This window comes from Symphodus melops, assembly GCF_947650265.1.
Source record: "Symphodus melops genome assembly, chromosome: 15".
Taxonomy (NCBI): domain Eukaryota; kingdom Metazoa; phylum Chordata; class Actinopteri; order Labriformes; family Labridae; genus Symphodus; species Symphodus melops.
Window position 1 is genome coordinate 12,256,319 of NC_136705.1, and position 25,849 is coordinate 12,282,167.

General features: G+C 45.2%; 1 protein-coding gene and 1 long non-coding RNA gene across 2 annotated transcripts; both read left to right on the forward strand.

Annotated features, from left to right (window-relative positions):
- The first annotated feature begins 9,905 nt into the window (after positions 1-9,905).
- Positions 9,906-11,218, forward strand: LOC306836422. The gene is made up of 3 exons (XR_013780780.1): positions 9,906-10,336; positions 10,473-10,714; positions 10,976-11,218. It is a non-coding gene; the product is annotated as an uncharacterized lncRNA (long non-coding RNA).
- A 6,290-nt stretch (positions 11,219-17,508) lies between these two features.
- Positions 17,509-25,849, forward strand: cdc5l (CDC5 cell division cycle 5-like (S. pombe)). The gene is made up of 19 exons (XM_079362165.1): positions 17,509-17,744; positions 18,146-18,249; positions 18,468-18,629; positions 18,788-18,915; positions 19,818-19,917; positions 20,057-20,183; positions 20,281-20,372; positions 20,499-20,643; positions 20,838-21,029; positions 21,785-21,933; positions 22,019-22,190; positions 22,274-22,438; positions 22,544-22,624; positions 22,868-23,119; positions 23,421-23,528; positions 23,630-23,719; positions 23,840-23,971; positions 24,081-24,161; positions 25,488-25,849. Exons 1-19 carry the CDS (start codon positions 17,700-17,702, stop codon positions 25,599-25,601), a joined length of 2,439 nt encoding a protein of 812 aa, XP_079218291.1. The 5' UTR covers positions 17,509-17,699; the 3' UTR covers positions 25,602-25,849.

Here is a 25,849-nt window from a genome sequence, read left to right on the forward strand (position 1 = left end):
AAATGATCAGGTAATGTTTACTTGACAGTTGCGTTCTGAAATGTTTTTGTTTTTCCAGATGGATGTCCATCGAACATCTCTGCTCCAGCATGAACAGCAGGCAGAGGGCATTGAGATATACCAGCTGGCAGAAAATGTACATTAGCCTCATGGATACATGATTCCTGTGGGAGCCAGGAATGCTCTCAACTGTACTGGAAGGAAAACCACTGTACGAATGGCCGGGTATGTATTCAATTATGCTTTCAGTACTGTTGTTGTACGCACTATTGGAGGATATAGGTTTCCTTCATTTCTCAAGTACTAATCATACATGTTCTGTACATGTGCACAATATGTAGTGTTATTTTATTTTTTTAACCAATCAAGCATTTAGACCAGAGTTTGGATGAAGTAAATGATCAGGCAATATTTACTTGACAGTTGTGTTCAGAAGTGTTTTCGTGTTTCCAGATGGATCTCCATCTACCTGTCGCAGCCTTTGAGATCATCCTCATAGGGGCTAGGAAGATGGTCGGGGGAGGGAAACTGCCGTCAGGACAACGGCTATCAGCAGTGAGAGGCTACATGGACGATTTCACCACCATACTCCAGACAGCAGCATGTACAACAAGACTGCTGAAGAGGATCGAAGAGCTTGTGGGCTGGGCGAGTATGAAGATCAAACCCCCAAGTCACGCAGCCTGTCGATCAGGAAAGGAGTCAGAAACGACAACACCATCTTTGTCGCAGGCGGTGAGAATATAGCATTGCTGGCAGATCAACCTGTCCGTAGCCTGGGTCGCACCTACACAGCAAAGCTCTCTGACAGGCAGATGGGGGAGACGGTGAGGAAGCAGCTCGCAGATGGCCTGACCAAGATCAATGAAAGCCAACTCCCCGGAAAGTGCAAAGTTTGGTGTTACCAGTTCATACTGTACCAAAGGGTGGTGTGGCCACTGAAGATGAGCGAAATCCCCTCCTCAGTGGTAAGCGAGATGGACGGGCTGGCAAACTCGTTCATCAGGAAGTGGCTGGGACTACCAAGATGCCTCTCGGAGGTAGGCCTCTTTGGTAGGAACACACTACAACTACCACTGCGATGCATCAGCTTGGGATACAAGCAAGAGAAGGCTCGGCTGGTGCTGGAGCTGAGGGAATCCACTGACCAGCTGGTGTGAGCAGCGGGCACCCAGATAAGAACGGGAAAAAAGTGGAAAGCCCAAGAAGAGGTCGACATGGCAATCGGCAGGCTGAAGCACCGCGAGGTGGTCGGCAGAGTCCAGGAGGGTCGAGCAGGCCTTGGGAGGGGCGATACTCCCTTGTTCTGGTCAAAGGCTTCCAAAGAAGATGGGAAAGCCACGGTGGTGGCGGAAGTGGCAAGAACTGAGCAGGAACGCCTGAACATCAAAGCGGTGTTCCAGGGCCAGCAAGGACGTTGGACGTCACGGGAAGGTCTCACAGATAGGTCGACACACTATTGGAGGATATATGTTTCCTTCATTTCACAAGTATTAATCCTACATGTTCTGTACATGTGTACAGTATGTAGTGTTTTTTTCCCCAATCAAGCATATAGACCAGAGTTCGGATGAAGTAAATGATCAGGCAATATTTACTTGACAGTTGCGTTCAGAAGTGTTTTTGTGTTTCCAGATGGATCTCCAGCTACCTCCTCTTCTCCAGCATCAACAGCAGGCAGAGGGCATTGAGATATACCAGCTGGCAGAAAATGTACATCAGCCTCATGGATACATGATTCCTGTGGAGAGCCAGGAATGCTCTCAACTGTACTGGAAGGAAAACCACTGTACGAATGGCCGGGTATGTATTCAATTATGCTTTCAGTGCCTTTGTTATACACACTATTAGAGGATATAGGTTTCCTTCATTTCACAAGTAAAAATCATACATGTTCTGTACATGTGTACATTATGTAGTGTTCTTTTTTTTCCAATCAAGCATATAAACCAGAGATTGAATGAAGTAAATGATCAGGTAATGTTTACTTGACAGTTGCGTTCTGAAATGTTTTTGTTTTTCCAGATGGATGTCCATCGAACATCTCTGCTCCAGCATGAACAGCAGGCAGAGGGCATTGAGATATACCAGCTGGCAGAAAATGTACATTAGCCTCATGGATACATGATTCCTGTGGGAGCCAGGAATGCTCTCAACTGTACTGGAAGGAAAACCACTGTACGAATGGCCGGGTATGTATTCAATTATGCTTTCAGTACTGTTGTTGTACGCACTATTGGAGGATATAGGTTTCCTTCATTTCTCAAGTACTAATCATACATGTTCTGTACATGTGCACAATATGTAGTGTTATTTTATTTTTTTAACCAATCAAGCATTTAGACCAGAGTTTGGATGAAGTAAATGATCAGGCAATATTTACTTGACAGTTGTGTTCAGAAGTGTTTTCGTGTTTCCAGATGGATCTCCATCTACCTGTCGCAGCCTTTGAGATCATCCTCATAGGGGCTAGGAAGATGGTCGGGGGAGGGAAACTGCCGTCAGGACAACGGCTATCAGCAGTGAGAGGCTACATGGACGATTTCACCACCATACTCCAGACAGCAGCATGTACAACAAGACTGCTGAAGAGGATCGAAGAGCTTGTGGGCTGGGCGAGTATGAAGATCAAACCCCCAAGTCACGCAGCCTGTCGATCAGGAAAGGAGTCAGAAACGACAACACCATCTTTGTCGCAGGCGGTGAGAATATAGCATTGCTGGCAGATCAACCTGTCCGTAGCCTGGGTCGCACCTACACAGCAAAGCTCTCTGACAGGCAGATGGGGGAGACGGTGAGGAAGCAGCTCGCAGATGGCCTGACCAAGATCAATGAAAGCCAACTCCCCGGAAAGTGCAAAGTTTGGTGTTACCAGTTCATACTGTACCAAAGGGTGGTGTGGCCACTGAAGATGAGCGAAATCCCCTCCTCAGTGGTAAGCGAGATGGACGGGCTGGCAAACTCGTTCATCAGGAAGTGGCTGGGACTACCAAGATGCCTCTCGGAGGTAGGCCTCTTTGGTAGGAACACACTACAACTACCACTGCGATGCATCAGCTTGGGATACAAGCAAGAGAAGGCTCGGCTGGTGCTGGAGCTGAGGGAATCCACTGACCAGCTGGTGTGAGCAGCGGGCACCCAGATAAGAACGGGAAAAAAGTGGAAAGCCCAAGAAGAGGTCGACATGGCAATCGGCAGGCTGAAGCACCGCGAGGTGGTCGGCAGAGTCCAGGAGGGTCGAGCAGGCCTTGGGAGGGGCGATACTCCCTTGTTCTGGTCAAAGGCTTCCAAAGAAGATGGGAAAGCCACGGTGGTGGCGGAAGTGGCAAGAACTGAGCAGGAACGCCTGAACATCAAAGCGGTGTTCCAGGGCCAGCAAGGACGTTGGACGTCACGGGAAGGTCTCACAGATAGGTCGACACACTATTGGAGGATATATGTTTCCTTCATTTCACAAGTATTAATCCTACATGTTCTGTACATGTGTACAGTATGTAGTGTTTTTTTCCCCAATCAAGCATATAGACCAGAGTTCGGATGAAGTAAATGATCAGGCAATATTTACTTGACAGTTGCGTTCAGAAGTGTTTTTGTGTTTCCAGATGGATCTCCAGCTACCTCCTCTTCTCCAGCATCAACAGCAGGCAGAGGGCATTGAGATATACCAGCTGGCAGAAAATGTACATCAGCCTCATGGATACATGATTCCTGTGGAGAGCCAGGAATGCTCTCAACTGTACTGGAAGGAAAACCACTGTACGAATGGCCGGGTATGTATTCAATTATGCTTTCAGTGCCTTTGTTATACACACTATTAGAGGATATAGGTTTCCTTCATTTCACAAGTAAAAATCATACATGTTCTGTACATGTGTACATTATGTAGTGTTCTTTTTTTTCCAATCAAGCATATAAACCAGAGATTGAATGAAGTAAATGATCAGGTAATGTTTACTTGACAGTTGCGTTCTGAAATGTTTTTGTTTTTCCAGATGGATGTCCATCGAACATCTCTGCTCCAGCATGAACAGCAGGCAGAGGGCATTGAGATATACCAGCTGGCAGAAAATGTACATTAGCCTCATGGATACATGATTCCTGTGGGAGCCAGGAATGCTCTCAACTGTACTGGAAGGAAAACCACTGTACGAATGGCCGGGTATGTATTCAATTATGCTTTCAGTACTGTTGTTGTACGCACTATTGGAGGATATAGGTTTCCTTCATTTCTCAAGTACTAATCATACATGTTCTGTACATGTGCACAATATGTAGTGTTATTTTATTTTTTTAACCAATCAAGCATTTAGACCAGAGTTTGGATGAAGTAAATGATCAGGCAATATTTACTTGACAGTTGTGTTCAGAAGTGTTTTCGTGTTTCCAGATGGATCTCCATCTACCTGTCGCAGCCTTTGAGATCATCCTCATAGGGGCTAGGAAGATGGTCGGGGGAGGGAAACTGCCGTCAGGACAACGGCTATCAGCAGTGAGAGGCTACATGGACGATTTCACCACCATACTCCAGACAGCAGCATGTACAACAAGACTGCTGAAGAGTATCGAAGAGCTTGTGGGCTGGGCGAGTATGAAGATCAAACCCCCAAGTCACGCAGCCTGTCGATCAGGAAAGGAGTCAGAAACGACAACACCATCTTTGTCGCAGGCGGTGAGAATATAGCATTGCTGGCAGATCAACCTGTCCGTAGCCTGGGTCGCACCTACACAGCAAAGCTCTCTGACAGGCAGATGGGGGAGACGGTGAGGAAGCAGCTCGCAGATGGCCTGACCAAGATCAATGAAAGCCAACTCCCCGGAAAGTGCAAAGTTTGGTGTTACCAGTTCATACTGTACCAAAGGGTGGTGTGGCCACTGAAGATGAGCGAAATCCCCTCCTCAGTGGTAAGCGAGATGGACGGGCTGGCAAACTCGTTCATCAGGAAGTGGCTGGGACTACCAAGATGCCTCTCGGAGGTAGGCCTCTTTGGTAGGAACACACTACAACTACCACTGCGATGCATCAGCTTGGGATACAAGCAAGAGAAGGCTCGGCTGGTGCTGGAGCTGAGGGAATCCACTGACCAGCTGGTGTGAGCAGCGGGCACCCAGATAAGAACGGGAAAAAAGTGGAAAGCCCAAGAAGAGGTCGACATGGCAATCGGCAGGCTGAAGCACCGCGAGGTGGTCGGCAGAGTCCAGGAGGGTCGAGCAGGCCTTGGGAGGGGCGATACTCCCTTGTTCTGGTCAAAGGCTTCCAAAGAAGATGGGAAAGCCACGGTGGTGGCGGAAGTGGCAAGAACTGAGCAGGAACGCCTGAACATCAAAGCGGTGTTCCAGGGCCAGCAAGGACGTTGGACGTCACGGGAAGGTCTCACAGATAGGTCGACACACTATTGGAGGATATATGTTTCCTTCATTTCACAAGTATTAATCCTACATGTTCTGTACATGTGTACAGTATGTAGTGTTTTTTCCCCAATCAAGCATATAGACCAGAGTTCGGATGAAGTAAATGATCAGGCAATATTTACTTGACAGTTGCGTTCAGAAGTGTTTTTGTGTTTCCAGATGGATCTCCAGCTACCTCCTCTTCTCCAGCATCAACAGCAGGCAGAGGGCATTGAGATATACCAGCTGGCAGAAAATGTACATCAGCCTCATGGATACATGATTCCTGTGGAGAGCCAGGAATGCTCTCAACTGTACTGGAAGGAAAACCACTGTACGAATGGCCGGGTATGTATTCAATTATGCTTTCAGTGCCTTTGTTATACACACTATTAGAGGATATAGGTTTCCTTCATTTCACAAGTAAAAATCATACATGTTCTGTACATGTGTACATTATGTAGTGTTCTTTTTTTTCCAATCAAGCATATAAACCAGAGATTGAATGAAGTAAATGATCAGGTAATGTTTACTTGACAGTTGCGTTCTGAAATGTTTTTGTTTTTCCAGATGGATGTCCATCGAACATCTCTGCTCCAGCATGAACAGCAGGCAGAGGGCATTGAGATATACCAGCTGGCAGAAAATGTACATTAGCCTCATGGATACATGATTCCTGTGGGAGCCAGGAATGCTCTCAACTGTACTGGAAGGAAAACCACTGTACGAATGGCCGGGTATGTATTCAATTATGCTTTCAGTACTGTTGTTGTACGCACTATTGGAGGATATAGGTTTCCTTCATTTCTCAAGTACTAATCATACATGTTCTGTACATGTGCACAATATGTAGTGTTATTTTATTTTTTTAACCAATCAAGCATTTAGACCAGAGTTTGGATGAAGTAAATGATCAGGCAATATTTACTTGACAGTTGTGTTCAGAAGTGTTTTCGTGTTTCCAGATGGATCTCCATCTACCTGTCGCAGCCTTTGAGATCATCCTCATAGGGGCTAGGAAGATGGTCGGGGGAGGGAAACTGCCGTCAGGACAACGGCTATCAGCAGTGAGAGGCTACATGGACGATTTCACCACCATACTCCAGACAGCAGCATGTACAACAAGACTGCTGAAGAGGATCGAAGAGCTTGTGGGCTGGGCGAGTATGAAGATCAAACCCCCAAGTCACGCAGCCTGTCGATCAGGAAAGGAGTCAGAAACGACAACACCATCTTTGTCGCAGGCGGTGAGAATATAGCATTGCTGGCAGATCAACCTGTCCGTAGCCTGGGTCGCACCTACACAGCAAAGCTCTCTGACAGGCAGATGGGGGAGACGGTGAGGAAGCAGCTCGCAGATGGCCTGACCAAGATCAATGAAAGCCAACTCCCCGGAAAGTGCAAAGTTTGGTGTTACCAGTTCATACTGTACCAAAGGGTGGTGTGGCCACTGAAGATGAGCGAAATCCCCTCCTCAGTGGTAAGCGAGATGGACGGGCTGGCAAACTCGTTCATCAGGAAGTGGCTGGGACTACCAAGATGCCTCTCGGAGGTAGGCCTCTTTGGTAGGAACACACTACAACTACCACTGCGATGCATCAGCTTGGGATACAAGCAAGAGAAGGCTCGGCTGGTGCTGGAGCTGAGGGAATCCACTGACCAGCTGGTGTGAGCAGCGGGCACCCAGATAAGAACGGGAAAAAAGTGGAAAGCCCAAGAAGAGGTCGACATGGCAATCGGCAGGCTGAAGCACCGCGAGGTGGTCGGCAGAGTCCAGGAGGGTCGAGCAGGCCTTGGGAGGGGCGATACTCCCTTGTTCTGGTCAAAGGCTTCCAAAGAAGATGGGAAAGCCACGGTGGTGGCGGAAGTGGCAAGAACTGAGCAGGAACGCCTGAACATCAAAGCGGTGTTCCAGGGCCAGCAAGGACGTTGGACGTCACGGGAAGGTCTCACAGATAGGTCGACACACTATTGGAGGATATATGTTTCCTTCATTTCACAAGTATTAATCCTACATGTTCTGTACATGTGTACAGTATGTAGTGTTTTTTTTCCCAATCAAGCATATAGACCAGAGTTCGGATGAAGTAAATGATCAGGCAATATTTACTTGACAGTTGCGTTCAGAAGTGTTTTTGTGTTTCCAGATGGATCTCCAGCTACCTCCTCTTCTCCAGCATCAACAGCAGGCAGAGGGCATTGAGATATACCAGCTGGCAGAAAATGTACATCAGCCTCATGGATACATGATTCCTGTGGAGAGCCAGGAATGCTCTCAACTGTACTGGAAGGAAAACCACTGTACGAATGGCCGGGTATGTATTCAATTATGCTTTCAGTGCCTTTGTTATACACACTATTGGAGGATATAGGTTTCCTTCATTTCACAAGTAAAAATCATACATGTTCTGTACATGTGTACATTATGTAGTGTTCTTTTTTTTCCAATCAAGCATATAAACCAGAGATTGAATGAAGTAAATGATCAGGTAATGTTTACTTGACAGTTGCGTTCTGAAATGTTTTTGTTTTTCCAGATGGATGTCCATCGAACATCTCTGCTCCAGCATGAACAGCAGGCAGAGGGCATTGAGATATACCAGCTGGCAGAAAATGTACATTAGCCTCATGGATACATGATTCCTGTGGGAGCCAGGAATGCTCTCAACTGTACTGGAAGGAAAACCACCGTACGAATGGCCGGGTATGTATTCAATTATGCTTTCAGTACTGTTGTTGTACGCACTATTGGAGGATATAGGTTTCCTTCATTTCTCAAGTACTAATCATACATGTTCTGTACATGTGCACAATATGTAGTGTTATTTTATTTTTTTAACCAATCAAGCATTTAGACCAGAGTTTGGATGAAGTAAATGATCAGGCAATATTTACTTGACAGTTGCGTTCAGAAGTGTTTTCGTGTTTCCAGATGGATCTCCATCTACCTGTCGCAGCCTTTGAGATCATCCTCATAGGGGCTAGGAAGATGGTCGGGGGAGGCAAACTGCCGTCAGGACAACGGCTATCAGCAGTGAGAGGCTACATGGACGATTTCACCACCATACTCCAGACAGCAGCATGTACAACAAGACTGCTGAAGAGGATCGAAGAGCTTGTGGGCTGGGCGAGTATGAAGATCAAACCCCCAAGTCACGCAGCCTGTCGATCAGGAAAGGAGTCAGAAACGACAACACCATCTTTGTCGCAGGCGGTGAGAATATAGCATTGCTGGCAGATCAACCTGTCCGTAGCCTGGGTCGCACCTACACAGCAAAGCTCTCTGACAGGCAGATGGGGGAGACGGTGAGGAAGCAGCTCGCAGATGGCCTGACCAAGATCAATGAAAGCCAACTCCCCGGAAAGTGCAAAGTTTGGTGTTACCAGTTCATACTGTACCAAAGGGTGGTGTGGCCACTGAAGATGAGCGAAATCCCCTCCTCAGTGGTTAGCGAGATGGACGGGCTGGCAAACTCGTTCATCAGGAAGTGGCTGGGACTACCAAGATGCCTCTCGGAGGTAGGCCTCTTTGGTAGGAACACACTACAACTACCACTGCGATGCATCAGCTTGGGATACAAGCAAGAGAAGGCTCGGCTGGTGCTGGAGCTGAGGGAATCCACTGACCAGCTGGTGTGAGCAGCGGGCACCCAGATAAGAACGGGAAAAAAGTGGAAAGCCCAAGAAGAGGTCGACATGGCAATCGGCAGGCTGAAGCACCGCGAGGTGGTCGGCAGAGTCCAGGAGGGTCGAGCAGGCCTTGGGAGGGGCGATACTCCCTTGTTCTGGTCAAAGGCTTCCAAAGAAGATGGGAAAGCCACGGTGGTGGCGGAAGTGGCAAGAACTGAGCAGGAACGCCTGAACATCAAAGCGGTGTTCCAGGGCCAGCAAGGACGTTGGACGTCACGGGAAGGTCTCACAGATAGGTCGACACACTATTGGAGGATATATGTTTCCTTCATTTCACAAGTATTAATCCTACATGTTCTGTACATGTGTACAGTATGTAGTGTTTTTTTTCCCAATCAAGCATATAGACCAGAGTTCGGATGAAGTAAATGATCAGGCAATATTTACTTGACAGTTGCGTTCAGAAGTGTTTTTGTGTTTCCAGATGGATCTCCAGCTACCTCCTCTTCTCCAGCATCAACAGCAGGCAGAGGGCATTGAGATATACCAGCTGGCAGAAAATGTACATCAGCCTCATGGATACATGATTCCTGTGGAGAGCCAGGAATGCTCTCAACTGTACTGGAAGGAAAACCACTGTACGAATGGCCGGGTATGTATTCAATTATGCTTTCAGTACTTTTGTTATACACACTATTGGAGGATATAGGTTTCCTTCATTTCACAAGTAAAAATCATACATGTTCTGTACATGTGTACATTATGTAGTGTTCTTTTTTTTCCAATCAAGCATATAAACCAGAGATTGAATGAAGTAAATGATCAGGTAATGTTTACTTGACAGTTGCGTTCTGAAATGTTTTTGTTTTTCCAGATGGATGTCCATCGAACATCTCTGCTTCAGCATCAACAGCAGGCAGAGGGCATTGAGATATACCAGCTGGCAGAAAATGTACATCAGCCTCATGGATACATGATTTCTGTGGAGAGCCAGGAATACTCTTTATTGTACTGGAAGGAAAACCACTGTAAGAATGGCCGGGTATGTGTTCAATTAAAGGGATACTTCACCCAGTTGCATTAAGCTTTATATCATTAGAAACATGCTAGTAGTGTGTAATGGTTGTGAATCCAGCCCTCATTTTTCCCTGAGACGAGAGAAATATGATTTTCTTGCCAGAACGTAGTCTTTTTCGTGATGAAAAAAGCGTCATAGTCACCTAGTTCTCATGTTTTCATTCACAGAGGCTACAGACCAATCACAGATCCGTGGGCGGGACCTCACAGCCAGAATCGAAACTCAACGTCAACCATATTGGTAGGAATCAACTATATGCTAACTTGTGTTGTGTATAAAGCAACAGTGAAAAAGGATGTTTCAACTTCAAATTTATGATGAAGGGGATTTTGAAGGTGTTGTACTCCAATCAAATGTTCATTACTCTCTCTACAAGCCGCGATGACAAGCCATTGAGGCTGAAGGGGCAATGAGAGGCAGCTGCTGCGACTGCTGCACCTCAGAGACAGAGCCTGCATGTCGGCCATTGTGAGGGGGAGAGGCGGCGGCTGCAGTTTTGATGGAGGGCCTCTATTGTCGGCAGCTGTGGGGACACCTCGAAACATACTTTAAAATCCCTGAATTGAACTGGAAACGTCAGCCAAAGCCTGCAGGATTTAATGGACGTCTGTCTGTGAAGTGTGTTTTTATTTTCTTTCTGTTACTATTACTTGTACTAATATCTAGACACTTACTCTCTGCTGTTCCATCTATCTAACTTTGTAATTTTGTATTCTAACTTTGTACTAACACTCTTGATACTTATTCTTCTTTGACACTTTATTCTTTGTTGACTCTTATCTTGGTTAAATGTTTTAGCATCGTTGCACTGTACTGCTCTGTGTGCCCTTGATTTGCCCCCCGGGGACTAATAGTTTTTTGAATTTGAATGTTTTGTAGACAAGTTGCCTGACAGCCTTCAGTCACTATCTGGAATGAATCCTGCAAGGAGAGAGACTTAGCAAAGACCATTGCGTTGTTCTTCCCACCCGTTTCCTGCAGGCCATCAGAAGACAATATCCAGCTCAAGGTGGCCAGTACAGCGGATACCAAGAGACTTTGGATGCTCAGGAGGAACTATCATTTGCTTTATTTATATAAATATATTTTGTATATTTATCTTTGATTAAAAGTTTAAATTCATGTTGGTTGTAGTTCATTTTGTGGTTGATACAAATATATACTGTATTAGATAAATATTTGAGTTACTAAATTACTCTTGCCTGATACGATAAAATACAGTGCACTAATGGTCCTACCTGCATCATATATTTGGCATATTTTTGCAAAATATGCCAATTTAGTTACCTGTGAAGATCAAGTCATTTTGGCTATTATACTATTTTAAGAGCAAATGGTAACACATCTTTCAGTGCTGTGACTTGCTTCCTTTTCACAGTTTTGTCATGCTCTAGGATGGCAAGGTGACACCTCTCATGACCCCACGCCTGGCGCCTGTCCTCCGGGGCCCTGTGTGATATTTAAAAGAGAAAGGGAGAACAGATAGCGTTAACTGAAACACGTTCATTAGGATTTGGAAAAATATTCAAGTGTACAAAGGCATCCATTCTCACCACTATGTTTGAACAGGGCCATCTTTTCAGTCAAGTGTGATAACTATTTAGATGTTATCACAATTGTCAACATAGCAATATATTCATTTATATTTGGCAGTAAGTTGCAGGATTCTAAATTTGAAACTCCGCTAATTACTGTCGTAGAGTTGTTTTTAAATCCCTTTACGCTGTACAACCTGTGCTTGGACATAGGCAGGTATTTTACCTGTTTTCAATTGAGCAGGTCTAACTGGTGGAATTTTGTACTTTGTAATCTGGTCACCATCCTCAAACCAATGGGCAAACTGAGAGGACAAATCTGGACCTTGAAGTGGCTCTCAGACATGTTTGTGCTCGGATTTGAAACCACAGCACATAGGTTTGAATCATATTTGGAAAAATCTGATCTCATGTGGCTTTTTGTGTTCAGACTGACAAACCACATGCAATCTGAATGTACTAAAAATCAGATTTGGAGGTGCAGTGTGACCTGTCGCTGTGAAATAACTCTCGAACCAAACAGTCACTGTGAATGCACATGTATAATTTAAATGATCTATTCCCACTATATTGTAAATACTGCAAAAGACGTGATCATGTTTACTTCATCATCCTATTGCACTACTAACCACTGCAGTATTATCTGATTTAGTCTTGTAGATATTCATCTTTAATTACCTTTATATTTTTAGTTAATTGTCATTATTTAATGTTTACATTGTACAGAGAGAGCACAACATATCGAGGTTTAATTCCTTGTGTGTTAAAATACCTGGCCAATAAATCTGATTCTGATACTGATTTAATGACTTTAGTCAGTAGAGGGCAGCAATGCTGCGGCTGTTCTACCAATCCAAAAAAAAAAAGATCCACTGGTAGATTTTTTCGACAAATTTCTTGGCGGTTGGATGAATAAAAGACTAACTTGGAAAACTCATGTCGAAAAAATTGTAAATGTGAGAAAGTAATTAATATCCTCAGATATCCCCCCCCCCCCCAACTAGAAACATCTCTAAACAGTGCAGATATACATAAAACAACAGGAAACACCCCAAAACAGTTCCTGAAAGCCCTAAACCTGTAACTGTCAAGATCCAAACAGACTTAAAATGACTGATGATGCGATAGGACAGTGCAGCCTCACTTCCATCCCATCTGACTTCGGATTATAGGCCGTGGTGCGCATCTTCTTGATCCCCAACATCTGACAGAGACCCTTAATCACGTCCGCCTCAAACTGACGGCCTTGGTCCGTGTGCAGCACCTCGGGAACCCCATGCACCAAAACATAGTCCTCAAAAAGACAGTGAGCAACCGCGTGGGCAGTCTGGTTGCGAAGGGCGTACACATTAACAAACTTAGTAAAGTAATCCTCCACGAGTAAAACATATCTATTCCCCCGAGATGTCATCAGCAGTTCCAGAATATCTGCGGCCACCTGTTGCAATGGGCAATCAACTGTGTGGAGGCAAAAGAACGGTTCATAATGATAAATACAGTTAAAAATGTTAAAATTGTTAAAAGCATAGTAGAATTCATGTTTTTGAGTGATTTGGTACATGTTGATAAAAAGGTGTACTTTCCCTTTAAGATCGCGTATGTGTGCGAGATATTCTGTTGTTTGAACATTGGAAGCAAATGGTTTTCTTACCTGTTTTTTATTGATGAGTACTTAGTTACAACAAGTGTATTAGTCAGGCACGTTCATATCATTGGAATTATAACTTTGAAACCGAGTAATAAAACGGACATCTTTTCCTTCTTTACAACGTTTCTGAAGTGAACTTTTGTTGAACTGTGGAGCTTGAGCTGGCTGACACTACCTGTGGAACATAACTTTTTGCTGACAACAGACATCAGAGAGAGTAAGCCATTGCAAGTTCACATGCCTGTTCAAACCCCCCCCCCATTGGAGCTTTCTGCTTGGGGACAGGGGAGCTGCGAGTGTGACAGATACACCATGCAAACGTGACATGACAAACCTCTGAGGATCAGTTCCATCATGCGCTGGAAGGTGGTCGGTGAATTTGTCAGGCCCATCGACATGGCCCTGCACTGAGATTGAGATGAGATGAGATAGAAGGTGGTAGAAGCTGAAGCTGGTAGAAGCCACGTCCAGTTGTGAAAGCGTTTTTTTCACGATCCTCATCAGCCACCTCCGCCTGCCAGTAGCCGTTAGAGAAGTCCAGAGTACTAAATCAGGAAGAGCCAGAAAGGGCGTCCAAGCTGTCATCAACCCGTGGGAGGGGATGAGAGTCTCTGATTGTTACTGAGTTGAGGTGATGATAGTCAATGCAGAATCTCCACTGACCCCCTTTCTTTTTAACAAGCACTACAGGAGAGGCCCAAGGACTGCAACTCTCCTCCACCACACCATCAGCCAGAAGCGCCGCTACCTGACGGTCGATCTCAGCTCTTTTCTCAGGTGATGCCCGATAGGCGTGCTGTTTCACAGGTGGATGGTTACCAGTCCTTATATGATGCTTGACAAGTGTGCATCTGCCCTTATTCCTGTCTGACAGACTGAACACACCACTAAACCTCTGCAACAGTGCAGACAGCTCTGCCCTCTACTTCTCGGTGACAGGAGACCCATCCAGTGTGACAGGAAGAGCTGAAGCTGATGGCTGGTCGGTCTCAGTGACAGAGGGAGGGGCAAGCGGTGTCACGTCATTCTCGTGAACAGGGTAGAACTTACCCAAATGAAGATCTTGTTTAAGCTCAACGGCTCTACCAGTGGGATTGAGGACACGAGCCACAGTCATGCCATCTTTCACCCTGGTTACTGTGTGAGCTACCACCAGTCCAGTCGTCTCAGGAATGTTGGGCTCCAAATAGCCATCGAAGCCTGCAGCCTGAAAACTGGAACCTGTGGGGGAACGGACATTGGCTGGCACTAATGCTTCACTTAAGTGAGGAATGGTCACAACATCAGCTAAAGACACATTACAGCAGCCAGGTAACAATTCTTCACCCTGGAGCAGAGGTACCGTAATATCCCACAACTGTAACACTCTCCGCCCCAGATCCAGTAGTGCACAGTTCTTCCCCAGGAAGTCCAGGCCAAGTAAAACATCCTGTCTAGATTCTCTCAACACAAAGAAGGTGTGCTTCCAACAGGAGGGGCCTGGCTAAAATGTCAATGACAGAACCAAGCGTATCCAGCATCTGTCCATTCACTGCACGAGAGTCTATGTAATTATTCTTTATGGTTCTGGTCCGCAGAGCAGGGACAGACATGCAAAAACTCTCACTGATCAAAGACACAGTGGCCCCTGAGTCCACCAGCACAGCCACCTCAGTCCCTTCAACTACCCCCCTTACATAAGATGTGGGACAGTCTAACATGTCAGTAACAGGGAAATCATGAGAAATGTCACATTGCACAGGGCCCTCAGGAGGAAGAAGAGCTGATGTCAGGGCCTCAACACCAGTTACTGTCTGTTTCCCTGTGGTCCCCTATCAGCATTCTTCTGCTAAGGCAAGAAGCGCATGCCAGACCTCCTTGTTTTCTTATCAGGTCTGGCGCGCGCCACCCAGGGCTAGGGCTCCGGGCCCCAAGATGTCTAGGGCCCGGATACATCCCTGAATCCTGAGGGCAAGCGGAACAATCACTCATGTCTATCACTTGTCCCAGCTCTCAGTCTTTGGTTTTCCTCACAAATCTCTTTCATTTCCATTCTCATGGAGCACATCTCCTCCGTTAATTTATTCACAGCCCTCTGCAGATTATCGGTCACTGAAACAGACTGCACAGTTAAAGAACCTCCAGGTAGCTGTAACTGGATATGTACCCACACATTCCCTCTGCAGAGCTTCTCTGGCATTTTCACAATGCTCTGCAATGGTCAAAGCCTCCTCCAAATCAGTAGCACCCTGCTTAAGACACTTGGCTTTCAGCACTGGATCCAGTCCAGCGAGGAAATTATGAAACTTCTGTTCTCTCTGTGCAATGGTGCCATAATCCAGGAAAACCTCAGTGACGAGCCGGCTCACATCAGCTGCATACACCTCCAAGCTCTCTCCGGGAGCTTATGCCCAGGCCGACAGGTTAGCTCTGAAGCGGTCCATATATTGTCTCTGTCCAAAAGCCAAGCCCAGTCTCTCTTTAACAGCAGCATAGTCTGACTTAACGTCTGTTACATACGTCCCCCCCCCCCCGCCCCGTCTGTTACAATTTTATGGGCCGTATGGTGGGTTAGGGACACCTAGCCTTCAGTCTTTAATTTGTTCTGACTCAGCAGCTGCCCTGGTGGCATTAAGAGAGGGGTCATCAACATCTCGTCCTGATTTAGTTCAGGAGATCCTGTGCTGTTTACTTGAAGTTGAGAATTGGGTTTTTATAGGTACCGGGTCATTCAGGGATTGAGGGCAATGAAATCTCTGACAAACTTGCAAAGGAGTCTCGGATTAAACTGAGTATTGACATGAATGTTCCTCTTGGGAAGAGTGAATGTTATAGTATGTGTAAAGAAAAGTTAGAGTGTCAATGGCAGAGAGAATGGGATGAAGAGCGAAAGGGCAGGCATTGTTTCTCTCTGTAACCATCGGTTAAAAAGAAAGGGCTTCTGCTGAAATTTAGCAGAAAGGACAATGTGGTTTTAACTAGGCTGAGGTTAGGATACTACCTATTACTTAAAGTCAATAGGTGAACATCCTGATGGCCCGTGTCAATGTGGACATGAAGAAATGGATTGTCACACTCTGAGTGTGACAGTCACGCAATTTGACCCATTCTCACACCACACGCCACACTTGACATTTCGCACGCTTATATTTCCCCATGCAATACACTCGGGTCAAGTGAGCCGTCATTTGCAAAACGTCGGTCAAGCCAGCCGCCCGATCGAAATGCGATGCGCGTCTATTCAGGGACTTACGGTATGGGTGCTTGGAGAACCCAAAAAGCAGGAGAACGGCCGTGTATTTTCAAAATATGACATGACAATAAAATAAAAACGTGAATTACAAGGAGAGATATGATATTTTGGTCATATTGAAATGTTTTTATATAAAATCTGTGAAAGGTGACACAGATCTTTCAATGGATCATTGTACCTGATGGACCTGATTATTCTCTCTATTCTCTCTAGTTTTCAGCAGATTTTACTGTATAATTTTTAAAGAAAATTAAAGGTGAATTCTGCTAAATTTTCAATAAGACGTGAAATTTTGGTCACATTCAGTGTTTTATTTTGAAAAATCTGAAATAGGTGACAAAGATCTTTCAATGGATGCTGGTACCCAAGGGCCCTGACGATTACCCCTGTGATCTTCAGCAGATTTTACTGTATAGTTTTTGGGAAAATTAAAGGTGAATTCTGCCAATTTTTCATTGAGAGATGAGACATATTGGTCACATTCAGTGTTTTATTTTTGAAAAATCTAAAAGAGGTGACAAAGATCTTTCAATGGACCCTGGTACCCAAGCACCCTAACTATTACCCCTGTGATTTTTTTTTTTTTTTACAATTTTCATTTCTAATTTCTGGTTAATTAAGAGGCCACAGTGCAGGGAGAGCTGCTGGCATGGAGGTGAGGACATAAGTCTTAAGGTATAAATCGATGTTAAAAAAGGCAATTTTTTTTCCGAACGTATCGTGACAATAAAGTCTCACTCTTGTCATTTTCTGAAACTTGGCAGCCCTGTTATAAGACTGAAAGAAGTCAGTTATTCAGGGAGTTATCTGACTTGGACTCTCATCCTTCTCATTTAAGACCATATTTTCTGTGGAAATAAATTGCCAATGTGTTGCAGGCGCAATTCTTCGTTTCTTGCATGCTACTGGCCTGTATCCAAGGATATGAAAATGAAATAATTATACACTCCTAGACTGTGGAGGGCAGCACTACCCTCTACATTGTATAGCCTGCCGGAAAATAACAGAAGAAGAAGAAGATTTTCGCGACACTAGTTTCCGGTTTGGTGCACGTCCGTTGCTCCCTCGCGCTTCTCTTCGTGTTGAATTAAGTTGGAGTGTATATTTTGACCGCTGGTTATCTTTATAACTGGTGGAGAATTCAATTATAATAATTCATAGAAGAGGAGAGAACAGCAAGCAGTCAAGATGCCGAGAATTATGATAAAAGGAGGTGTTTGGCGCAACACGGAGGTACGTGTTTACATGGCTAGCTGCGTTAGCATTAAGCTAATCACAGACAGTAGTGGATGGGTCTGCTCGAGAAATAAGCTAGCCGCTAACTTACGGAGTTTAACCCGCTTTACAAGTGCATGTATTAATTAGCTTTACTTCTTGTGTTATTTTTTGCATTACATGCAAAGCATTTACATAGTAAAGGTCGCTACCTCGCAATTTAAAATATCATTGTAATATTTTATTACTAGTATTAAAACAACTAGACATGTCTCCTGGATATGTTAAAAAGCACGTTTGTATTTACTCCAGTAAAGCCTTATCAACAGATGTACTTTATATTAGCAAAGACGTGGCATGACACTAAATAAGAAAACAAAATCTTGTCTTGACTGTTTATTCTAAAAACACTTGTGCAGGATGAGATCCTGAAGGCAGCTGTGATGAAATATGGTAAAAACCAGTGGTCTAGAATCGCCTCCCTGCTTCATCGCAAGTCAGCCAAACAATGCAAAGCCAGATGGTGAGTCCTCATACAACTGTACTTTATCTCCTTGAATGGCCTCTGAAGGCAGACTGTGAAGCTCCCTTTTTGAAAGAGCTGAACCTTTTTATTTGTTTCCACGTCTGTAGTGTTTATGTGATGTGTGGGCTTGTGTATGTATATGTGTGTTTGTGTCTTCTTCAATCTTTACTGGTTATAAAACACTTTTTACAAGCAGCCTTTGTGTGTGTGCTCAGGTACGAGTGGCTGGACCCCAGTATCAAGAAGACAGAGTGGTCCAGAGAAGAGGAGGAGAAGCTGCTTCACTTGGCCAAGCTCATGCCCACTCAGTGGAGGACCATTGCCCCGATCATTGGACGCACAGCTGCCCAGTGTCTGGAGCACTACGAATACCTGCTGTGAGAGTCCTCCTCCTTTAATTTGACAAACGATTAAACCCTGGAAGAATTGTTGGTTAATTTGAAACACAATCCAAAATCCAACTTTAACGAATCGATTCAAGATTATAACTATTTGTGTTTATTCACCGTATTAATTGTTGTTCATGTGTGTTTAGAGACAAGGCAGCACAAAGAGATAATGAGGAAGAAGTAGGAGACGACCCCAGGAAGTTGAAACCAGGAGAGATTGACCCGAATCCTGAAACTAAACCTGCCAGACCTGACCCTGTTGACATGGACGAAGGTCGGTGAATACACGTCAGAGCATGATGAAGAGATAAAACTGTTGCAGTGACTAGGGCTGTTAAGGTCAAGGAATTCCCCCGGCTGTGATTTAGGGTGGCTCGATTACGCAGTTTTTGGAATGATAGCGCCATCCCTCATTTACCCATGTCCTTCCAGAATCATCTCCTCTTCAGCCTTTTGTCTCCAAAAAAATCACAACATAGTGTATGTGTATATTTTTTAAACCTGCACAGTACAGTTTGGCTGCAGAATGCAGAGAGCCAATTCACTGCAGGAACATTGACAATGTCCAGACAATTAAACGAGCAAGCCGATTTTGTAAACTGTTTGCACGGATTTCCAATGCAAATCAGTGCAGTGTGTACTGACTTGCAAACGTCAAAGCACTTTTTTCTGTAAGTAAAGGGGAAGTCATTCTGGTGGTAACTGTTGCTGTCGTGACCGTGCTTTGTTTCAGCACCAGGCGCTGTTTACAGATATCCCCGTCTAAATGAGCTGGTTCCCCTTTATTCAAATGTAGCCAAAGTAGTGACATTGCTTTCAGGTTAGGTACCAGTGCAGTTGGGGGGAGGTGGCTTCACCTGCTGCCTAACCTGCTATTCGATCAGCATTGGAAGAAATACATTTTTGCAGGGACACCTTGAATGGGGCCTACTCAACAACTAATCCAAGGTTCATAATTTAACCTGGTGCTTTGAATATGTACTTTTTTTCGAGAAGGGATTTCGAATAGTTTGCTTCTTTCTCTTCAGATAATTTCAGTGTGCAGTCATCACGTCGGAGGTCGTCATCGTGCACATGAAAAAGAAGCAGCCGTTTCCTGTTTGTGCCTGTTGGACCTCTTTCATACGCGCCCTCACAAAAAAGGTTAATTTTATCTGTCTTTGTTATGCTCTGTAGATGAGTTGGAGATGCTGTCAGAGGCCAGGGCTCGACTGGCCAACACCCAGGGCAAGAAGGCCAAGAGGAAGGCGAGAGAGAAACAGCTGGAGGAAGCCAGGTTCGATATATGCACACACACAAACAATGCATTGTTGCACTTATTTATTTATATTTTTCCTTTTAATTAAACTTAAGTGACGGTGTAGGCCTCAAGAATGCTGCTGAGATAATTCCGTTTCCCTTCCTCTCTGTTTCAGACGGTTGGCTGCTCTTCAGAAACGCAGAGAGCTGAGAGCAGCAGGAATCGATGTCCAGAAGAAGAGGAAGAAGAAGAGAGGAGTGGACTACAATGCTGAAATCCCCTTTCAAAAGAAACCGGCACAGGTAAACACCATCGATTATTTTCATCTAGTTTATAAGAACCCACAACTCTATCAAAGCATTTGGACTCCTTTTTAAACGCGCTTCTGTTTGCTTGAAGGGTTTCTACGACACCAGCATGGAGCAGTACGTCCCTCTGGAGCCGAACTTTAAAAGACTCAGGCAGCAGCACCTGGATGGAGAACTACGCAAGTCAGTGACATTATAGCTCGTTTTTAATTTTTTATTACACACACGTGTGTAGTCGTCGTGAACACACGAACAAACACAGAATGGACGAATTGTCTTTAATCTTTAACTGTTTTTGTGTATAATTAGTGAGCAAGAGGAGAAGGAGAGGAAGAAAGATAAAAGTAAGATCAAGAAGAAGAAAGAGAGCGATCTTCCATCTGCCATCCTGCAGACAAGTGGAGTCGCAGAGTTCACCAAGAAGCGTTCCAAGCTGGTGTTACCTACCCCACAGGTAACTGCTGCACACCAACACATTCCCATGGATTCTTCCGGACAACACGTTTGGTTGTTGGAATTTAAAATTGAAGTAAAGTGCACACAGTGTACTGCCTCTTCAAGATATTTTTAATTCCTCTGTGTTTTCTGGTGGAGATAAATTAGTAACCCTGATTGAAATATTTCATATTAAATGAATGTTCTTCACAGATCAGCGATGCTGAACTGGAGGAGGTTGTCAAATTGGGTGTTGCCAGTGAGGTCGCCCGTCAAGCTGCCGAGGAAAGCGAAAGCGGGAACTCGGCTTCCTCTGCCCTCCTGTCAGAGTACAGCGTGACCAACGCCATGTCCACGGGGCTACGTACTCCACGCACTCCTGCCGTGCAGGACAGGATACTGCAGGTAACGGCGTGACAACACTTCAAACACCTCCAGTGAAGATATCAACAGTTATTTAAAGACACAAAATGCTACACATAAGACAAGATTGCAAACAAGTTTTCCCTGTAATACATAACTCTACCGTTACCATTCGAAATGCAGAAGAAACCCAAACCGGCATGTTATATAGCTTCTTTTTTTTCTAAGCACTTTCTCCAACATCGCCAAAATCTATGCTCAAAACGTCTACATGACATGTTTGGAGCTGCTGCTTTTCTCAGTTATCAAAATCTTGCAATAAACTGAAGAACAGCGGTGGTAATAGGACACGAGCAAATCTCAGCAGCATTTTTTGGAGACCTTGGTGCTAATTATAGAAAGCAGGGAACTCAACAGAACCAAATACCCGAGTATTCTGGACAGGAATATTTCTGCTGTATATTTGTTTTACAATTACTACATGATGTAAATGACTTCAAACAAAGTTACTGCTGAGAAATGTATTTTGCCCAAACAGTACATGGTAGTACTTGTATTCACAATATGTGTTGGCTTTCATACAAATAAACAGTTTGAAGCATATACTCCTGAAGGTGTTTAAACCAAAATTAATTAATGAGTATTTCTCACTTTGTTTTTGTGTTGTATGGACAATCTTTTTGTTGTTGATATTCGTGTCTTTCTTTTACACAGCTGCTGTAACATGAGATGTTTGTAAGCTAACAGAACTTTCTGGATTACATATTTAAACATGATTATTATTTCTGTGTTCGCAGGAAGCCCAGAACCTGATGGCTCTGACCAACATTGACACGCCTCTGAAGGGCGGCCTCAACACCCCGCTGCACGAGAGCGACTTCAGCGGCGTGACTCCTCAGCGGCAACAGATACAAACGCCAAACACGGTTCTCAGCACACCGTTCAGGTGACCGCTCCTTCATCTCTTCTTCTTCTTATAAAACAGACCGGCCGTCACTATACACGTTAACATTCATGGTTCTCTCTAACAGAACTCCAGGACAGGGTCAGGGGCAAGAAGGCATGACACCTCAGGCTGGAGGAGAGATGACCCCACGCGGGGCGGTGACGCCGGGTTTGACCCCTGCTCGCACGCCTCTCAGAGACAAACTAAACATTAACAGCGAGGAACAACTGGCTGACCCGGCGTTCTCTAAACATATGGTAAATGCACACTTCAGAGCACAGCTGACTTGTGAGGATTCGGGGTCATTTGATTGAACTGTCATCTCCCGCCTCTCTCACAGCAACGAGAAAGCCTTCAGCAGCTGAGGCAGGGACTGATGTCACTTCCTGTGCCCAAGAACGACTTTGAGATCGTTCTGCCTGAAAACGCAGAGAAAGAACTGGAAGAGACAGAGACAGAGATAGGCTTCATAGAGGACTCTTCAGAAGTAGAAGCACGCAAGCTGGTAAGCACACAAGCATGAAATCACACATGATGTCATCTCAATAAAACATGTATATGTAGTTTTGTGAACCGGTAGTCCAAATAAACAGTTACTTTTTGGTGTCAGGCTGTAAGGGCAGCAGAGAAGGAGAAGGAGCTGAAGCTGCGACACACGTCTGTTCAGAGGAATTTACCCCGACCCACCGAGGTAAGGCCGTCCAAGATGAAGACAATCTAACACTGAATAATAACTAAACCAATGTTGCTTTTATCTTAAGCAAGCTCATCACAAATGTTTCACAAAACCCCCAAAAAATGTTTTAAAGACCTCATTCCGAGCTTCTGGTTTGTTGTGTAGATCTTGTTAATGTTTGCACAATCTAAGAGATGATTCATATGAAGGATTTTTTTATTATGGCCGATAGCAGCTCATTCCCGTTCGCCTCTGCAGGTAAACGAGTCCGTCCTCCGTCCCGTCTCCATGGACCCCATGTTGGACCCCCAGCTGGCGGAGGAGCTGATCAAACAGGAAATGATCACCATGCTGCACTTCGACTGTTTGCACCACCCGTCGTCCATGATGGCCAGTCAGCTACAGCGCACCAAAGGCAGAGGCCCCGCCTCCACATCGAACAATGCATCACATATTGCGTATCTGGAAAGTCACCCTTACAAGACAATCAGCACCGAGGACATGGAGCAGGTAACGAACGCACATCAGCACTCAAGTCGAGTTACACTTCCAGCGCCGTTAGTACGTGTGACTGGACTACTGTCCTCATCTCGGTATAAAAGCTCCAAAAAGAAACTATTTTTTAGCAGAAGTGCGTCTGACTTCATTCTGCCAGGTGCTGACGACTGAAGAACCTTTGAAATGATTTTCCCTGCATTCAAAAATTGGAGACATCACTGCCTCATTTAGAACGTCGTCAAATTCTGATGTGTGCTGTCTCTGCTTGTATGACGAATGATGTTTTGTGTCTTTGCGACATGCTCGTAAACAGGCAAAAGAGATTCTGGCAGCAGAAATGGAGGTGGTGAAGGGCGGTATGGGTCACGGTGATCTCAGTATGGAGGCTTACACCCAGGTGTGGGAGGAGTGCTACGGACAGGTGAGCACTCTGCTGTTGGAAAAAGTCAAAAGTTTCCATCCTGGTGAATCTCCAGTATTTTATCTAACTGTTAATTGGTCTGCCTCTCCTTCTCTCTGCAGGTCTTGTATCTCCCCACTCAGAACAGGTACACCAGAGCTAACCTGGCGTCAAAGAAAGACCGTATTGAAAGCCTGGAGAAAAAATTAGATGTGAGAGAGCACACGTAAACATTGTTAAGAGTTCATTCTACAATTTAGTGAACTTTAATAAAAGCAATAAAAAAAAAAAAAAATGATATACTGAGATTGCTGTGCACGTGTGTCCCTCAGGTGAACCGTGGTCACATGACAGCCGAGGCTCGGAAAGCAGCCAAACTGGAGAAGAAACTGAAAATCCTGCTGGGAGGGTTCCAGTCAAGAGCGCTGGGGCTCCTGAAGCAGCACAATGAGCTGTGGGAACAGGTACTGAACCTCACCCTGCACACTGTAAATTAAACATCCAGTTCTTCTTAAAACAATTAATGATTGTCGTATTATTATTTATGATGTTATTCCTCATGGTGTCCACCAGGTGGAGCAGTCAGCTACAGAGCTCGAGACCTTCAAGCAGCTGAAGAAACAAGAGGACACAGCCATTCCCAGGAGACAAGCAGTAAATACATTTATGACACAAACATGATCAATTTTAAAACACCCGTAAATCAGATGGCCGTATCAAACAATCGATAGTTAACAACGAAAAAATGGAAATATCAAAAGACTGTATTGTCTTTCAGACTGTATTACTCGATCAGTAAATGCAACATCCAATGACCACATAGGAAAGACTATTAACTTTTTTTTTATCGTGAGCTAGATCCTATAAAATTACGATTTATCGTCTGGTCTTTGTTCAGGCCTCATTTAGCTACGAGCTCCATAAACTGTCTTACCTTGTCAGAGCAACACATTAATGTGAAGCAAGAGTATGGGGTTCGGGGCCCTTTGCCAAGGGCGGCCCGGCCCCTGTACGACCGGTCCAGGAGTCTGATTCGCATTGCCGGCAGTAAGTCAGACCTGTTCCCGGTGCACGTTGGCCTTGTTGGCCTGGTCTTGTTGTGCTCCACCTTAAGCACACACTGGGGCGGTTCGCTACCTAGTGTGAGGCGGCTGGGATGAGGATCAGCACCTCTAAATCTGAGGCCATGGTTCTCGACCGGAAAAAGGTGGGGGCGGTGGAGAGTCTTTGCCCCAGGTGGAGGAGTTTAAGTATCTCTGGGTCTTGTTCACGAGTGGGGGGAAGATGGAGCGTGAGACCGACAGACGGATCGGTGCGGCGTCTGCAGTCATGCGGTCGCTGTATCGGTTTGTCGTGGTGAAGAATGAGCTAAGCCGAAAGGCGAAGCTCTCGATTTACCGGTCAATCTTCGTTCCTACCCTCACATATGGTCATGAGCTCTGGGTCATAACCAAAAGAACGAGATCCCGGATACAAGCGGCCGAAATGGGCTTCCTCCGTAGGGTGGCTGGGCGCACCCTTAGAGACAGGATGAGGAGCTCGGTCACCAGGGAGGAGCTCGGAGTAGAGCCGCTACTCCTTCACATCGAGAGGAGTCAGTTGAGATGCCCCCTGGACGCCTCCCTAGGGAGGTGTTCCGGGCATGTCCGTCCAGGAGGAGGCCTTGGGGTCGACCCAGTTATGCTACTGCCACACAGCTGCAGGCCGGTTTACCAGAAGTCAGTGGTACGAGGGTTTGCAGACAAACCATTCACAACTGACTCCACTGCTTTGGCTTGATGCCAGATGACCGTTGTAGGGAACTGTCATTAAAATTAGGACCAAATAGGAAAAGAACAATATCTTTAACTTACTGTGAGTAGTGCATGTGGAAGGTTGTGTAACGAAAGTATCATAAAACCCTTCAGTAAAGTCGTGTGTGTGTGTACTCTACTCAGTAGCCTTTGACAGTAAACTGATCTATTCTGTTTGTGTGTTCAGGCTCTGCGGGAGGACGTGGAGAGGCAGATGGAGAGAGAGAGAGAACTTCAGCAGAGATATGGCGAGCTGCTGATGGAGAGGGAGGCACTGATCAACAGTGCTCAGAAATTTTGAACCACCCTCCTCTATACACACGCTACACAAACTCATCGAGAAACTAAATCTAAGCCAGAAAGAAGCTCTGACAAAACAAGAGTTTCCCCTCTTCAGCAGTCCAAGTCATCAGTCATGTATCCATATTTGCAGCAATCCCCTCAGATAATCCCCGCCTACATGTTCTAATGTTGCTATGATCTCACGGAGTTGAGCATGCTCATACGTCCCGTGTTTCTGTATTAGTGACCAATAAAGTTTTTTTTTTC

Coding starts and splice junctions, on each gene's coding strand:
- cdc5l (XM_079362165.1), top strand. CDS start 17,700: ATGCCGAGAATTATGATAAAAGGAGGTGTTTGGCGCAACACGGAG. Junction 21,934..22,018: donor GTTCTCAGCACACCGTTCAG/GTGACCGCTCCT, acceptor TCTCTCTAACAG/AACTCCAGGACAGGGTCAGG. Junction 23,120..23,420: donor GCACCGAGGACATGGAGCAG/GTAACGAACGCA, acceptor GCTCGTAAACAG/GCAAAAGAGATTCTGGCAGC.